Source organism: Chroicocephalus ridibundus, chromosome 9 (genome assembly GCF_963924245.1).
Source record: "Chroicocephalus ridibundus chromosome 9, bChrRid1.1, whole genome shotgun sequence".
Classification (NCBI taxonomy): domain Eukaryota; kingdom Metazoa; phylum Chordata; class Aves; order Charadriiformes; family Laridae; genus Chroicocephalus; species Chroicocephalus ridibundus.
In genome coordinates, this window is record NC_086292.1 from 10,614,528 (window position 1) to 10,631,782 (window position 17,255).

General features: G+C 39.9%; 1 protein-coding gene across 2 annotated transcripts; it reads left to right on the forward strand.

Annotated features, from left to right (window-relative positions):
- Window positions 1–32: 32 nt before the first annotated feature.
- COMMD5 (COMM domain containing 5) lies at window positions 33–16,848 on the forward strand. 2 transcript variants are annotated; one of them, XM_063347028.1, is made up of 8 exons: window positions 33–247; window positions 3,086–3,246; window positions 4,376–4,404; window positions 8,210–8,260; window positions 12,275–12,370; window positions 13,151–13,206; window positions 13,757–13,832; window positions 16,362–16,848. In XM_063347028.1, the coding sequence occupies exons 1-7, from the start codon at window positions 82–84 to the stop codon at window positions 13,789–13,791; spliced, it is 594 nt and encodes a 197-aa protein (XP_063203098.1). In that variant the 5' UTR covers window positions 33–81; the 3' UTR covers window positions 13,792–13,832; window positions 16,362–16,848. The 2 variants fall into 2 exon arrangements, with proteins under 2 accessions (XP_063203098.1, XP_063203097.1); XM_063347027.1 differs by lacking the exon at window positions 13,151–13,206 and having other exon boundaries at window positions 36–247; window positions 16,362–16,842.
- Window positions 16,849–17,255: the final 407 nt, after the last annotated feature.

The following is a 17,255-nucleotide window of genomic DNA, read 5'->3' on the forward strand; positions in this document are numbered from 1 at the left end:
CTTCCGGCGCCGGCCCATCGCGCCGGAGCGGCACAGCGCCCCCTGCTGCGGTGGAGGGCCGCTGGGCGGGGCCGCGCTGCCATGGCGGCGGCGGTGGGCAAGGCGGCCGTGGCGGCCTACGGCCACGGCGAGAGCGGCGGCGGCCGCGGCGGCGGCTTCCTGGGGCCGCGGGTGCCGGCCGAGGTGGAGGCCATGGCGCGGGGCGTGCAGGAGGTGGGCAAGGAGACCTTCCGGCGGCTCCTCAAAGGTAGGGTCCGAGCGCGGCCTGTCCTCGGCGTGCGGCCGGGGCTCCTCCTGCCTCGGGGTTCCCCGGTGTGGACCGGGAGGGGCTCCCGCCGCCTCCCCCGGGGAAACCGTGGGTCCTCTGAGGAAGGCGAGGACAGCCGGGGGATCTGCTCTCCTGTGCTGGGCGTGGGCAGGGCTGCAGCTCTGCTGGGACGCTTTTCGGGAAGTGAAAGCCGAGGGTTAAATACAGTGGTGGGTTTTCTTGATTGTATTGTAAAATTCTGTAAAATCCGTGAGAATAAGGTACGGACTTCTGCAGCTGCGGGTGGCCCCCACACTCACACTGATTGCTGTTAAAACCATTCGTCTCTCAACCCATGGTCCCAGGGCCAGTGGTCGAGTCACTGTTGGATTGTGAAAGTTGGAGACCCCACGGATATTTCCATAATGTGCGTGAGAAAATTGAGGAGCCTCGGAGTGCAGGTGTCTCGCTGAAGTTGGGCTCTAAGATTGAAAATGCTCTGGCTGTTTGTTTGGGTCTGTGAGGCTTCTCCCCGTGGTAAGGCAAGACAAGCGAGATCTTCTCAAGGCACATTTGACCACCAAAATCAGAGTTACTCAGTTGAGTAAGTTATTGTATGCAAAATAATCACTAAGTAAGCAAAGGGAAGAGCAAACAGCTTGTGGTCAGCTGAGAATAGAGTTAACTGCTGCGACCCTTATGTGCACGTTTCAGGCTTTTTCTTGATTTGAGTCAGTGAGGACTCAAAGCCTTTGGTAGCTGGTTTTCTTTAAGTGTTGCTGCACGGTGTCAGAAATGGAGGAATGTATCCAGGGTTTCCTTACAATAAAGTAATAAAGCTACGCATAGGCAGAGGTACTTGGGACAAAAGCAAATACATATGTTGAACTGTATTTGCTGTCTAGGGCAGGGGCAACAGAGTCCAAAAAGTTGTATCAGAGCCAGGAAGTCTGACCGTGTCCTAAACCCCATCTGGGTTTAATTTTGGTGTAAATTATCGCCTACATTTAGGTGTGCAGCAAATGCTTCCTACTGCAGGGGGAGCAAACAGTCCTTCAAAGCCATCTGAAGGTAGGGCAGGTAACCCTACTGCACTGGTTCACCCAGTGCCCGTGTTCCCCAGCCTCCAGATTATGCAGAGCTGGCAGAAATCTCCAGTCGTCTTCTGCTCTTGCTGCTCTGTGATTAACAACTTGCAGGACAGCAGTTTTCCCCCTTGAAGGTTCAGAAGTCTTTGAAGACGTGATAGATATGAATAAAGTATACATAAATTGCTCTGGCACTGGCACCAAGTTAGTTTTTTGAGGCTGTTGCTGTTATTCTATTGCTAAATAATAACTAATATAAAAAATGAGATACTGCTTCATATGCTTGCTCAGTTCACAATGTAAAAACTGCACGTAGCGTTGTCTCAGGGTTATCCAGCCAGTGTTATTGCAGGCTCTGCTAAACTGCAAGTATAAGTTCGAGACCACAGGCGTCTTCTACTAGGAGCAAATGGCCCAGCAGTGAGATTTTCTTGGGTTATTCTTTTTCTTTCTCCCCCTCTTGGTATGTGACTGTTGGATGTGTTGCTATAGCTGACGTTTCTGAGATTCCCTGAGCTATACTGAGTAAAAATCTTGTATTCTAGGGTGATGCAAGTAGGTTATAAAAGACATGGATTTTTAACCAGTTATTAAGGTTGGTTAACAGAAGGAAGATCGATATTGTCATTAAAGCTGTCTAGTTAAAAACCTGTTGTTCTTTGAAGAAACAGATCAAAGTTGTAGGTAGGTAGACAGCAACCTGTTTCCTGCTCTGTGCGTGATCTAGCAGACAGGCCTCAGTGCTGAGCTGTATTTGCCCTTCCCAGTAAATAGACTCTTCTCAAAGTCAGTTTTGTTGGTGTAGAGCAGAACCTTTTTCAGACAGCATGGAAAGCTTGGTACTTGCATCTTACACATCCTAGCTACTTTCTGTGAAATCTGCCATGCAGATAGTGCCGGACAAATTCAGTCAGCCACGTGAATGATCAAAGACTTGCCACTGAATTTGGTGTGTGTTTAAAAATGTGAAAAGCAAAGAGAATTTCTTTTTTTTTATCCACAGTGGGGCTTGCTGTGGCTCCTGCAGTCCATGCAGACTTATCAGAGTGCAGGACAGAGGCTGACATGACAACAGAAATTTATATAAGCCAGTGCGTATATGGAAAAAGGAATAACAACTGAATAATGGAGATTGAGATAATCCCACACCAGTTATTAGTGTGTAATATTGCCACATGGATTAACAGTAATTTCCTTTAAAGTTTGTATTATCAGCAATTGGCAAACTACAAGCCTTGAAGATTTAGTTTTGTCTCCTTCCTCATTTAATCCTTTGTCTCTGCTGACATTGCAAGATAAATTAATTATGTAAAATGTTGGAGAACAGTGTTGAATTGTTTATTATCTCAATACTCTCTTATCTTGTGTATCAGAAGTGTAATTAAGCTGTGGCAGACTTCTGATGTGAACAAGTTTGTTGATGGAAGCTCAAGTTGGATTTGTACTCGTGAGTGATGAATATAATTTTATATTTTTTTTTGCATTATCCAACTGGAACAAATTTCAACAGTGAAAATGTCTTCAATTTTACAATGCAAAAGCTTAATCCATTGAAGTTCCGTTGGTAAAGTGTTGTGAGACTGACTTGTGGTGGTGGATGATCAGGTATATTTACAGAGATCTGAAGTGACAGTTTCACACCAGGAAAAATGCCAGTACATTAAGTCAAGTAAAATCATAGACATGTTTACGTTAACGTTCACGGTCTTCCTCTTTTTAAAGCTATCTTGCTTTGCTTTCTTATTCACAGTCACTGTTAATGCTTTGGAAGGAAAAGACTGCAAGGAATCTGTCAAGCTGATTGCAGAAAGCACTAATCTCTCAGAAGAGCAACTTGCTTTCCTCATTTCTGGCATGTATACCCTTCTCCGAGAAGCACTGAGACTCCCCTTATCAACTTTCAAACAAGAAGTAAGTTCTAGGAGTACTTGGAGTCCTGATAAGTTAAAAGCTGCGTTAGACACGAGTTACCATCTAAACTCTATTTGCCAGTGTGGGGAGCTGCATGTAAAAATGTTGCTCTGAGTTAAAGTGGTTGGAAGAAACTGTTGAAAATCTAGAGCTTATTATTTTACTTGTTGGGTAGATTTACAGTGAACTTTTTGGAAGAGTATTTAAGCTTTGGGAAAGATATTCCTGTATATCTCTCTGCTTTAGCATTTTGTTTACTGTACCTGTTTTCACTCTTAAATTAAAACCCCAAAAGAAACCATTGCAAAGTGTTATTTCATTGGCATCAACTTTCTCTTCTACCCTAAATGTGTGTTCACACATACCACTCGTTTTGTCCACACTTACAGTTTCTCATATTTGTTTGCCTGCCTTTCTTCATACTTTTGTCATAGAGGAAGGAAGGTCTTATGGCCAGAACAATATAGTGGAAATTGGGAGAAAGTGCTATTTCTGTTTATACTATGGATGTTCTGTGTGAATGTGTATACATCTGCCATGTTCCCAACCCCTAGTCCTTCTTTGTGGCTATTTTATTTCCTTTTTCATGTTTTATTTCCTATACCTTACATTTTTTCTTTTCTCATTTTGTTTTTATATAACCAAACCACTTCCGGCACCACTCTCTTGTTTAAGATACTGTTTTCTTATTTACCCAGGTATACTAGGAAAGCTCATGTATTGCAGGAAACATAGTGGAAGTATGCTTTTAGTATTCAGAGCTTATCTTTTGCCACTTCCTTTCGGTTGTCGTAGTATAAACAAGTTACTGCAAAACATATTTGAGAATAAGGGCAGATAATTACTCTAAAAAAAGGATATGTTATGGATAGTTCCATAAAAGAAATGGCAAGGATGTTGTTTTCAAAAATAAAGGCTTCCAAGAGATTTAAAGTTAGTTTCTCATAACTTGATTGAGCACTTCTGGAAATTCTTCTTAATATGTAACCTGTCATTTCAAAACTACTGTCACTCAAGACTAAAACTTTGGGGGAGAGATACCAAGCAAGTAACCACTATTAATTCACTAGGTAAGAAATGATCTTTCAAGACTACATCCTGTAAAATTTCACCTTCCTTGTCTTTCTAGGTTTTTAAGGAAGACCTAAAGGAGCTCAGGTATGCCTGTTTTTTTAATCTGTTTTTTATTTGTAACTTTTATGTCGTTGCTTCTCCAAATCAACTTTTTTACACAACAAAGTTGGTATAAAAATTACCTGTAAATAACACAGAATACATTTGTTGCCAAATGTCACGTGAAGCCAGAGGAAAAAAACAGGTGTTGTGTAAGACTTGATTTAGCACTGAGCATGAGCAGTAAATTTCACATGCTGGGGAGATTGGTCTAATTTAGTCTGTAATGTAGGTTATGCAAATGTGAGTGACCTTCTCTCTGCCATCCCCACCTTGCCCTGCAATATTTTTTTAACATGTTTGGTAAGACAGTGGTAACATTTCAGAAGCTAAGAAACTGCCCTACTTTTTTTCTTCTTTGAAAGGCCAATGATATAATGCTCATGAAATCCTACCACCTTGTTCAGCTATGATCTGTCCTGCCCACGATCCAAGAAAGCCTCGCATTTGTTACAGACTTAGGCAAAACCTGTATCAGTCTGTTCAGAGTATCTCTGAATAGAAGTTCATATCCTAATAGACATGAGATGCTAATAATCTTTATAGGTTTTACCTTGTTTCTATATTCAGTAGCCATGAGAGAATAACAACAGCTGATGCTTTCATCTATAGAGAAATCTCTGCACTGAGACCCAGTTGCTTTAAAATGCTAATTTCCCATAATTCTTAGCATTCTGATTGCTACCTGGGAGAAATAGATAGATCTTTTTCTCATTCTGGTTTTTTTTTCATCCTTAGTTGTCCGTTAACCTGCAAATTGGCTTTCTTCTCAGACTCTGTTCTGCAGAGTCGTAAGCATAACTTTATGAGCAACTTCAGGCAAATTAAAGCTGCGGATTTAGACTTGTAATTGGGGTGTAATTGGGGCCGTGATGAAAGGTGCCATGCTAGTTGATACAATTTTGTCTGCAGCTCAGTGCTGGAGTTTGGCCTGCCTTTTGTCTTGTGAGCTAAAACGCAAGCTGCTTCCTCTGCCATGTCATGGAGTTCACGCCCAGGTTAAAGTAGGTCAGTAGGAAACTGATGAATTGCTTTTGACCCAGTGGGAGTTGGTGCTTTCTGAAGTACACGCAGAATGTGTTCAGTGTGACTAAGAATAATGAAGATCACTAAAAGTTCCATGCCAAGTTCTCTGGGGTAGGTGAATATTCTTCTATTGAGCAGTGGAAAAAATAGGTATACAGGGGTGCCAGAAGTCACTGGCTGTATCTAGAAATACAGACTCCCAGGCCCCCATACTTGTCATTTGACCACACTTTAATGCCTTACACTTTTGTAGTTGTGGGTTTTTTTCTCACTTTATGAATTATTCGTGGAACTATGAAGACACATTTTAGTCTGGATTATCTTTTTTTATATCTTTTATATCTTGAAAAATCTTTTTTGTGTTGTTGTTCTGGTTAACATGACTGGTATAGTAGCAATAGTTCAGGTAACTGCATTTGTGTTGCTTGCAGACTTGTATGTTTTATGTACTGCTTGTTGCTGCTGTGCTCCCGTGAGTCTCACATTATTGGGACTCTTCCTAACTTTCTTCTCTGACAGTCTTATTTCCTGTGAGTAGCTCTCTTCACCTTAGGGGTAAACTTTTAGAAGACTGAATAGCTTATTCTACTCTTAAGCTATGATACTTAGTCAATTTGGTAGCACCTTTAGCATCTTTGATTCCTATGGGAAGTGTCATTTCCTATGTTTCCCAATGCACTTGGGTTTGAAGATTAAATACCTGGTTGTTTGTAAGTCATCTACTAATCACATTCAGACACTTATCCTTCCACAGTGACTCCTGTGGGTCATCCTGTGATCATGTGCATGAAGAACACGTGTAATTGATTGAACGACGGTGTCTTGACATTATTGGCACACAGTGTTTGGGCAGGTTACCTTTTTTTCACCTCTCGTGCATTCTATTTTTTTTCCTTCAGTAAAGCCGAAGATTGGACTAATTCCACCCATATAAAGTCTTGTAATTCTCAATTTCCTGGTGATGCAGTTGGTCTTGTCTTTTAGTTTTGGTGGAGAGAGAGGCTGGGAGGCGTGCCCACTTCTGATTAATTAGATCAATACTACTGGTTTCACAGGGTTGCTATTCTATACCTTCTATTTCTTGGCCTCACTAGCTGAGCCAGTGAGAATAAATTCACTCTGAATTGTGGGTGATAGTTTTTCCCTCCCCTCTCAGGTTGTTTAGTAACTTTATGGCTCAGGCCAATAACATGGGATTAAGACATCCTCACACCTTCTTCTTTACCCTTTGAGTCCCTTCCTCAACATGTTCCTTTGAAAACTGATTGCCATCTGTAGCTCAGGCCTGAGCTGTGCCATGTTCTGTGTCTGATCTGCTTAGTGTGTGACAGGCGTTGTACAAGCTGCTCGAGCCAGGAACAGAATTTTCAGCAAAATCATTAACTGCACAGCAAAAACAATGCAAGCTCAAAGGTAGCATTAATGCTTCAGTTTTAATAACACTTGCTCTTACAGTTGAGCAGGTATTGTGATAGGTATCGTAATAATCATATTACACACCCTGACTCCAGCTATTCCACTACATACAGAGGGCATTTAGACATCATTAGGGTGGGTTAAGTGATACACTCACATGGAAAATATAAGTAATGTTTGCAGAAATAGTCTTGTCTCCTCTGAAAGACAGACACACATGCAATCAAAAAAGCACTGTCTAGTCCCTCCTCCTCACTTTCCAGTTTGCCTTAGATAACTACCTTGCTAACATGAATTCAGTTTTATCCAAGCACCATTTAAAAATGTGTTTTAACCCCACTTCTTCCATTAAGAATTCAAGCTCTAATAACTGCTGTTTCATCTTCCCACTGCGTGAGTCAATGAGTTCTTTTTTCTCCCCTCATTAGACACTGTAAGCCCTTTAGGACAGGTAACTTCCTTGTTTGCTTTGATTTTTCTTTGATATACCGCTGTGTATCTCAAGTCACTGGTGAGTAATGTCTCTGGGCACGGATTCATGTTGAGTGCTGGATTTAACTGTGGCAGCAGTAGTTACTTCTTCCACTTGTCCAACCTGCCTCTCTGTAGGAGGTTACTGTTCCTGTGGCAAAGGCAGCTGAATGGGTAGTGTTTGCTCTGCAGTCTTTGCAACTCACAGCCTGATATATTGAACTGAAAATCAACAGCAGCTTGTTTGTAAGGCAGTAACAGCATCGGAGGAATGGTAAAGTAGTGGAGAGGCATGGGGTGGATGGAGTGTGAGTTAGTCTATTCAGCCAGTTCTCGTGGTACTCATCAAATTTATGCTTGCCCTCCCCATGTTAGATGTGCTCCTTTTGTAAGTAATCTTAGATACAAGGGCCTCTGTTTTTAGTTTTGAGGGAGCTATTAATTCTGTCTTCTTTTCATTATGCTTCAAGTGAAATAAAATGTGTAGGTTTGGGATTTTTGAAAGCATGCATTGCTAGCCTGCCTTCTGCACTTGTCGGAGCTATCAGTAGAACTTTTCTTGACTTATTGTGAGAAGTTAAGCAAATACTGGGTTCTTCTGAAACTCACTGTTGCCATACTAGGTAGGACAGAGAGATGTAATACAGTTTTTAGGGTTCTTGATATAAAAACATGGGCTGTCCTTTTGAGAGCCTAGACTGAATGAATGCTGAAGTGTTTACATAAGAGCTGATGGCAATTTTAAGCAATGGAAGATGGAAAATGTTGATGCCTTTTTTTGTGTTCTATAATAGATTATTTTTTTTTTTTGGTAGCTAAGGCCATATATTTGTGGTTACGAAACACTTAACTATTTTGTATCACTCTTCTCTTTAAGGATACCAGAAGATTTCATCACGGATTTTTCCAGTATAGTCTTTGGTAACAGGTTAGTATCTTCATGTATCACGCATTGTGCAGCCAGCAGGGTTTCACAGAGCTCTGCTGACAAAAATCCCAGTCCTATTAAAGGAACAGAAAAATTCTCTAAATTAATGAGAACAAGATTTGTCCCATTATTTTGATTCAACATAACATGATGTCCATCATGCATGGTTATATATACACTAAGTAGCTTTCGTGACAATTTTCAGTTTTTCTGTGATCATCTCCCATCAGTTTGTATAATGTTCTATAGCCTCTGTAAGGTGCATCAATACCTACAGATGAAAAATGCATTGCAGAATTAAGCATCTTTATCATCGTTATAATTGCAAGTTAGATCTTGCTTTGTTGAGAGGTAAACTACACATGCCTTCTACATGTTGTGGTTCGTGGAAACTTTCTCAGACAGCATTTAATCAAGTCTTAATGTACAGTGGAATTGGGAATTCACGCTGGGTGACTTGATGACATGTGTGAGATATCAGGTGCTCTCATAGCTGTAATTCATTTTCTAAGCAGTAAACCTCAGTAGCTTCAGAGGAAGTACTAAATCAAGAACTTTTTAAACAGCCTATCTCTTTTGTCTGTTCTAGGGATTCCCTTTTCTATATGGTTCTCTGCTCAACCATATTTAGCTTATTCTACATCTAGAAATTGCTTGAACTTTTTGCATATGCAAAACTTTCATCCTTGAAACTTGAGGTCACTCAGCACATAGCATCACTAACCCAACCCTGCTCCAGCTATTCTGCATGGAATCATGATAATGATAGTTGTGGTATTTCAGTTACCCTCACAAGGGTCTGAATGCTGCTACCAACGTTAAAAATATTTTTCATTTCCTTGGTTAAGATCTTAGCTTAAAACTAAAGGTTCTTGGAGTAAAAATAAATTCAGCCTTCTCATCTTTTCTTTGCTCTTCTGTTTGAATTATAGGTGTTAAGAATGCAAAATTCATGGTTGCAAAGTGGAAATATTGTTTGCAGTGGAAAAAGAAGATAAATTTAGATGTCATTTGAAGCATGCATGATTGTCTGTTTTCTACTGTGAAATCACGATGCTGGAAAATTTAGCTTTTCCTCATTTCGAAAGCTGTGATTATCCAGTGTAATCTTGCTCTGTGTTTTGAGACCAGAGAAGAGTACCTCAGATTTGATTTCTAGACAGATCTGCTTTTATAATCTTAAATGTAACACTGAATCATACATATGCTTATTGAGTTGTAAATATATAGAATTGTGATGATAAGAGAAGTATTAGCATCTGATCAAAAATTCAGTATGAGCTAGATAACCCAGAAAAATCCATTTTTAATACTTTTCCTGGCATCTTAGCCTATTTTAGCAATTTTGTTCACTAAACAACAGCTCTGAAGTACTGGAAATTTGACATTTTTATTTCTGTGTGTCTACGGTTCCATCAAGCTATATAGACTGAAAGGGAAAGAAAAACTTGCCACATGGACACCATCAAATAACTACATGAAATTAAAACATTTTTTTTAAGGGAAAGGATAACCCAAACTTCCCCTTCTTTCCCATTTGTATGTTTATAATATATGTACTGCATTTTTTTAAAAATAGTGTCGCTTTTTTTTCTACTTCTGTTTCTACCAGGAGGGTGCGTTCTGTGTGCCATTTGTCAGCATTTCACACATACCAGTTTATTCATTCTTGCTGTTCAGTGGCCTGCTAGGCATGTCTTGTTATGTGCAGAGGGAACCATCAGGAATTTGTCTTTAGTTTTGATATTGTTAGGTCAGCTGCTGCTCCAGATTATCTGATCTTTCATTTTTGAGTGCTCTTCTGTCGCATCCTTTGGCAGATGATGCTCTTGTCACTAGGTGTATCATCCTTTCCATGTATAATTTGGATGGTCTCTAGCTGATCCATGGTGCTTCATTTGTTCTAACTTTGCCTTCTGCACTGTGTGCTGACACTGTATTGCAACTGTTAGCACAGTGTTTACAAAATGTGATTATAGTCTATAGGTTTTGGATATAAGATTGATTGAGTCTTTTGTGTTCCATTTTGCTATTCCTCTTAGAAATCAATGGTTTGATTAATGGCCCATATAATTGCTGTATGTATGTTGGCCACTATGCAAATTCTGTTATCCTTACAGGATTCTTGCAGTTCCAGTTGTGATCTTATCCAAGCTGGAAAGATGCTGATGGAAGCTTAAACTAAACTATAAAAGCCATGAGTTTTTCTGAGGGAATGGTACTGAAGTGCAGTCCTGACCAGAACTAAACTTTGTGGTTTGGCCACAGAAATGCCATAGCTTAATAATCAGAAGCTTCACCTCTGTTTGGGCATTGCTGACCTTTCCCACCACCACTAACGAGAACATCTTCCTGTTTTCTCTGCTCTTTCTTCCCCCAAAATTATGGTGCTGCACTGAATGGACTGTCTTCCATTGATGGGAGTTAGGATGTCTTAAGGAAGCAGCAGCAGTGTGGCTATTTTTAGGTATTCCCCAAATTAAGCAATACTCTGGCAGCAGCTTGCCACTGAGAGAAAGGCCTGTTCTTATTGTTTAATCCCGCTAATGACCATTCTAGACTCCAGCTCCTCGTGGTTGCACCCAGCTGTGGTGACCTACTTCCTCTCCAGTAGCTGACAGTGAGTAAGAACCAGCTGATCTATTTTTTTCTGCTCATGCCTTTACCAGAGTATTAGGAACGCGTGTCACTTCTGACACCATCCCCCAAAAAAGGATAAATTCTTTCTTATATTGCCTTTGCTAAATGGAAGAGTATTGGAGGATCTCAGCCTGTCACTCCTGTATACCTTATCAAATGATTACTCTTTCTGGGGAGTTTGTAAAGGCACCAGCTAACTGGCAAACAAGAATCTGAGTAGGGATGTTAGACTGTCATTTCTACAGTCCTTGATTTGTTCAGAGAGGATTCCGTTCTGATGTAAAGTCTGTAATTAGATTATGTCTAGCACCACGGATAAAGGATGTAATGTTTCTTATCCTGCCCTTAGCGGGAGTACTGGAGTAGCTTTGAAATGTACCGTAAATAAATTCCAGAGACATGGGATGTTTAGAAAAAAAAAATTATAAAATATGGTAAGTAACATGAAGTCCACGCTAGTTCCCAAATGGACCAGCTCAGTGACCTCGTTCTGAAGATACTTCTGCATATATATATCTAAAACTGCGTGATTGTTATGTCTTTGTGTCAGATTTGGCTTGTTTACTTACCCAGAGCTTTAGATGCTGTTAAAATTTTAAAGATTGTCAACAATCTGAAGTTTAATCGCTGTCAACTGTATTTCCTTGCAGAAATAAACTGAGGTTTGATCAGCCTGATTCTTCCTGCAATATGAGTAATAAATAAAGTCCTTGGCTTCTTACACATTAGACTAGACAAAAATCCTGAAGGTTGTTCTGAGGTTGGCAGTGAACATTATGTAAGGAACTTAGAATTTGCAAATTATGTTGGATTAGCAAGAACCACTGTGTGATTATTTCTTTTAAAGTATGTTTCAAAGTACACCCTAATATTATATTTTAAAACATTGCTGCTCCCTAATATTAGATGCTTTCTGCTGAAGGAGCACAGTGACCTTATTCCAACTTTTTTGGTCAAGTCATCTGTCTCGTTCCTGCTTGCTTGTTCCTGTTGGATCTGCATGAAGGTAAAGGTATATTTGCAGATGCCTTTCTGTGCCTCACAGTTGCATATAATTGAAATAATAGATATGCCAGCCACCATAATGACTTGTACTAAACTTTATAGTGACGTTAGTTTACTGGAATTACACTGAGTCACTTGGTCTTTTTTTTAACATGGGCCATAGTTACACATAGGAAAAGTGGGTAATCTGAGCACAGCTGTCTTAAATACGCAAAACCTTCACTCATTCAGACCTCTCTAAATGAGGATAGATGTAGAAGAGAAACAAGTTCTGGACAGGTTTGTTCTGAGGAATCTTATTTTCTCTTTAGATTGTTGTTTCTTTTATGAATCTGCATTTCAGTCTCCCACTTCTGATTTATTCTTTAGGCGTCCTGCTTCCGAAGGCACAGCTCTGGTACAAGGAAGTAGGCTGCCGAGTATCCAGGACTTCAAGTGGAGAGTGGACGTAGCTATATCCACAAGGTATAAAAGAGAAACATGCATGACCCTAGAAATTATTTTGCCCAAGATTAAACAGTCTTCTTGTGCTGCTTAAAAATATTAATGGTGTTAAAATGTATCTTCCTATTAGGGATTGGCATGTAGCGTTAAATGGTAAGTAAGATATGGAGGGGATTTTCTGAACAGTGTAGAAGTCAGGACTAAAGGCCTTTGTGATCATCCTGTCTGTGCCTGCAGTGGATACCTTCTTGCCGTCTGCCACAGCAAAGGCAGCTGGGGGATGGATCTTTGGCTAGACCCAGAAGGAAACAGAAACCAGCTGTCTGTGCTGTTCCTGGTCTTTGTCTAGTTCTAACCAAGATGGACCAGCATGAAAGAAATTGGAAGACGATCCAGTGTTTGTCAGTATTGCAAACTGTTAGCATGAGTGACTTCATATTGCATTCATGAATACCTGCACCTGAGGGAGAGTGCAGTCTCGTTGCTGCCATAGCTGAGAGGCCTGTGGGTAACTGGGGACAGTCTTCCTGAAATCAAGAAAAAAAGATTCCTAAGTTAAAATTGTAATGGCCACAAGTTACTAGTTCAGGTGACTCTCCGATGAGCAGTGCTGTAAGCACCGCACAGGTATCACTATGCAGAAAAAATCTGTACCTATAAGAGAGCAAAATGTACAGATAAACATCCTCAGGCACAATGCTTGCAAGCTGGAAGCAAATCCTATGATTTGTTTTCCAAACAACACAGGAGCAACAACACATTATCTTTTTCTGTTTTCCTTCCTCTTGTTTTCCTTTCCAGTCAACCTCCCCCCTGGGATTTCTTGTTTATCATCCAGCAACAGCCTCTGCAAAGAGGTATGGCTTCTGGCTGTAACGCCTGTCAGTACCTGAGCAGGCTTTGGCAACATCGGTTGATGGAAGCTGCTCAAAAATGACTCATTTCCCCTCTTTGGGTCATCAAATAAAATAACAACCCGCAAATTTAGGATGAAGACTGGAAGAGCTTGATTTCCCAAATGAGATGGCAGTTGAAAGTATGAAGGGTTGGAAAGCATTAATGCAACATGGTAAACTGACTTAGAAAACTGTGCATTATTACTAGCAGTACTTGGTCAGCTCTTATCCCTGTCACAGTTCCACTAAACTGATTATTATGTAAAATGACGCTCCTAAACTTGCAGTTACTAAACTATTAAAAAAATTTTTAGTCTCAATACTGAGGTAAATTGGACGGGACTCCTGTGTTCATGAGTTTCCAGCCAGCCAGGTACAGGACTCTGTGATTGAAATTATTCATGTTCTATGTAAAGCCTACATGAACATCTTAATTTGTTAATGTAAAATGCTGTACCCATCACACTGCTGATGTCTATTGTTGTAATACTAATAATGTAAATAATTTCAGTTCACTGGCCCGTGCACTTCAACCATCCATTCTAATGATGATGAAGCTTTCAGATGGGACAGCTCATCGCTTTGAAGTAAGTCTGATTGCTGTAATAAATAAAAAAGAAACCATTTGAAGTTCTTCTTAGAAAGTTGAAATACTATTTAAAATATTAAAGCTTTTGTAAACAGTGCATTATCATTGGTTGGTTTGCTTTGGAATCCTTCATGTTCAGGGTAGCTGCATGCAATATATAATGAAACGCCAACGAAACTAATTTCATACCTTGTTCCTACACACATTTTGCTGAAACCATTTGTTAGAAGAATATTAATTACTGAAAAGCACTATTGCATAATATCTGGTTTGATTAAAAAATACGGTTTTGTTATCAACTGTAACCTTCAGACCTGGTGGTGGCTCTTGAGGGCAGGAAAATTACTGGGGTAGTTCATATAATGCATGATACAATTCTAAACCTCCTACATTTCGTAAAGAATGGTAACATTCTCTTCTGTGGCAGAGGTAGTTTTATTCTCTTTTTCTTCAGTACAGTTCTTGCTGCCAGAAAGAAAGTAAACAAACTCTTTGCTTTTTACCTCAGAATTAGTCAGTGGCAGTATTTACGATACTGTACCTAAAGGCTTACCAGAAGATGGCATAAACTCTTCCATGTTTTTAACCTTTGAAAAGGAATGCTATTTGTTCTATAAATAACGTGGTGGTGCGTACAAGAATTCAGTGCACAGCAGGCATTCTTACATTTGAACTCTGTAAAGATTTTGGCTTCAGTTCATGTGTTAGTAGTCTGGAGGAAGCACCAAAGCATTGTGGGTTGAAAGAGGAGCACTGATTTTACTGTTACAAGGCTGCACAAGAAGGCAGCTGTTGAGGAAGGCACAAATTATATGCTACATTGAAAAGTGTTGAGGGTGTCACTTCACAGAAGATCAAATTCACCCTTCTGTGGACAGTCTAGCTGAGACCATCCTTTAGGCTCTGTTTAAGGTCTTCCATGGAACTTAAATGATGCCATGGACTTCAGGTTAACCCTTTACAACAGGGTAAGTTTCACTTATGAGAATAAAAACTAGTACTGTTTAGATTTGGGGCTTTATTTCGTGGCATATCACGTCAAGTCTTGGTGTTGGTGGCATTGTTCTTGGTTGTTTTGGTTTTGTTTTAGTTTTTCTTGTTGTAAGTCTGTGGAAGACCCTTTGCTGTTCTGCAGTGGAGATGTGTTGGTGTGCCTGTCCAGTATGTGCAGAAGTGCAGATATCTGATAGCAAACAATGTCCTTCTCTTAGAATCAGCTCTTTGCTGCTGCTGCTTAGATCTGAATGCCAAAGATCTGGCTATAAACCTGATTTCTGTATCTGATGAGTGGTCTTCCTGCAGTTAGTAGCTCTTTGGGATAAACCTATGTTTTGGTTCAAGGTACCATATGCAAGCAAATATAGTCTTCACCTCTTCAGTTTCCCTTCATTTGAACACATTGAGAATGTCCTGCTAACTAACAAGGCTTATATAGAGTGTTAAGTCCAGAAGGTGATTCCATTATGAACAGTTTTAGAATGTGTATGCCACAGGGAGAAGTTATACTGTTTGGTCTCTTGGATTTGGTTTGGTTTTTTAATTGCAGTGTGATTTCTGACAATGAAGAGGGTTTTTTTTAAAGCAATGGTAATTGCAGCATTTTGAGTCTTGTATGTATGTCAAAAGTGAAAAGGACATGATGCCTTTTTATGCATTTCTGATGCATATGGAAAATGCAAATCAGATGTTGGATTCCTCTCACATAATTGGTATCTGTGCTACAGTAGGCAGGATATGACAAGGGGTTCTGTTGAAAGAACTGTGTGTCTTCAATGTAGTCAAAGTAGCAGAGTAAATTCGACAGTGCAGCGCAGAGCAGCCTGGGACTAGCTAGGCTGCTGTTGGTACTCATGTGAGTACTTGCATTTGTGCACTGCTCCCAGTCTGTGCCTGTGCTCAGATATGGTTCTCTGTCTTAACAGATAATAGATTCCCATCCATTTGGCTTCTCAGGCTTGAAATGGTAAAGTCAAGTCCATTAGTCTCCTGCACAGTTGAAAATGTTTTGTATATTTAATCAAAATCTTTTGCCTTCCATGTATAGACAGTGCCTGGTCCTCTTTGCTCTTGAGATTGCTGCTAAGTCTCTTGCTTTGAGGCTCTATTCCTTTCTCCTGCAAGTCTGGACAAGGAGAATATCTGGAATTTGTTGCTTCAGAATTCTGTAGGCTCCACAACCTTCCATGTGTCTTTATCTTTCCTTCCAATGCATGACTCTCTTACTTCACTACCGCAGCCATCAGTTTACGCTCTGGAGTACTTCCTTTCTCACATCAGGCAGTATAGAAAATGTACTATGTAGCTGTTATTTCTGGGTTTTCCCACTCTGCTCTTCTTTTTCACCCAGATGATTTGGTTGAATTAACTGAATTTTATTAACCTCAAATCCTTTGTCTTAATTCTAAAAAAAAAAATAATTCTATTTTAAGAGAGATTGGGCTGACACTGGAATGTTCTATCCATAGGCATGCCCTACTCAAAGTTCCTAAGATGTTTCATGTTTTCTAACCTGAATATTCTATTTCAGGTGCCAGTTGCAAAGTTTCAAGAACTGAGATACAGCGTTGCCCTTATACTGAAGGAAATGAATGATTTGGAGAAAAGGAGCATACTGAAGATCCAGGACTGAACACTATAAAATTGGGAGTTTATAGAACCAGATCTGAAACCTTCAGCATGTTTTGTGAGTGGCAAAGCAGGGGACCATCATCACTTTGCCTGTCTGAACTGAAATGTAGCATTTGTGATGTCTGCTGTAAATATTTTTTTCAATTCAAGTGTTAAAAGCTTTTTTCATAAGACTAAGGAAAAACAAAAAATATATCCATGAAAAAGTATAACGCTGTTTGCGAGCATTGTTGCATGATTCATCAAAACATTTTTTAAATAACTGGCTTAATAGATGTAAGAGTCATTTATTTCTGATTATGATTCATCACTCTAATTATTTTTGAAAGCCTGCTACCGGAAGCCCTATCAATGTGTATCATAAGAAAGCTCTGCAATATCTCAAATAAAAAATAAAATAAAAACCCCTACATCTGTGCTCTAGTATGACAAACGCGAACTTGAGTTTTGCATAAGTAGAATTGCTGTCTGGCTTCTTACTAAAGTGACTGAGGTATAGCTGCAGCTATTTAAAGGCTAATTTTGGAAAAAATTGGAAGTCTGTGGATCAAGAAGTGCCGACTGAGCTTCCAGAACTAATCCATAGAATTGCAGAAGTGGAAAGGTGCAATCTAAGTCTTTATCTGGTTGATCAGAATAGGCTAAAATAGCAGTAATCTCGTAGATTTCTAACTGGAAATGCTTGCCTGTTGTTTCATGTATGTCCTATATGGCCGATGTGAATGCAATCATCGGACTTATTACTGGGCAGAAGCCTCTGGCACTGTGATGACAGCTAACAGAAGGCTGCAGT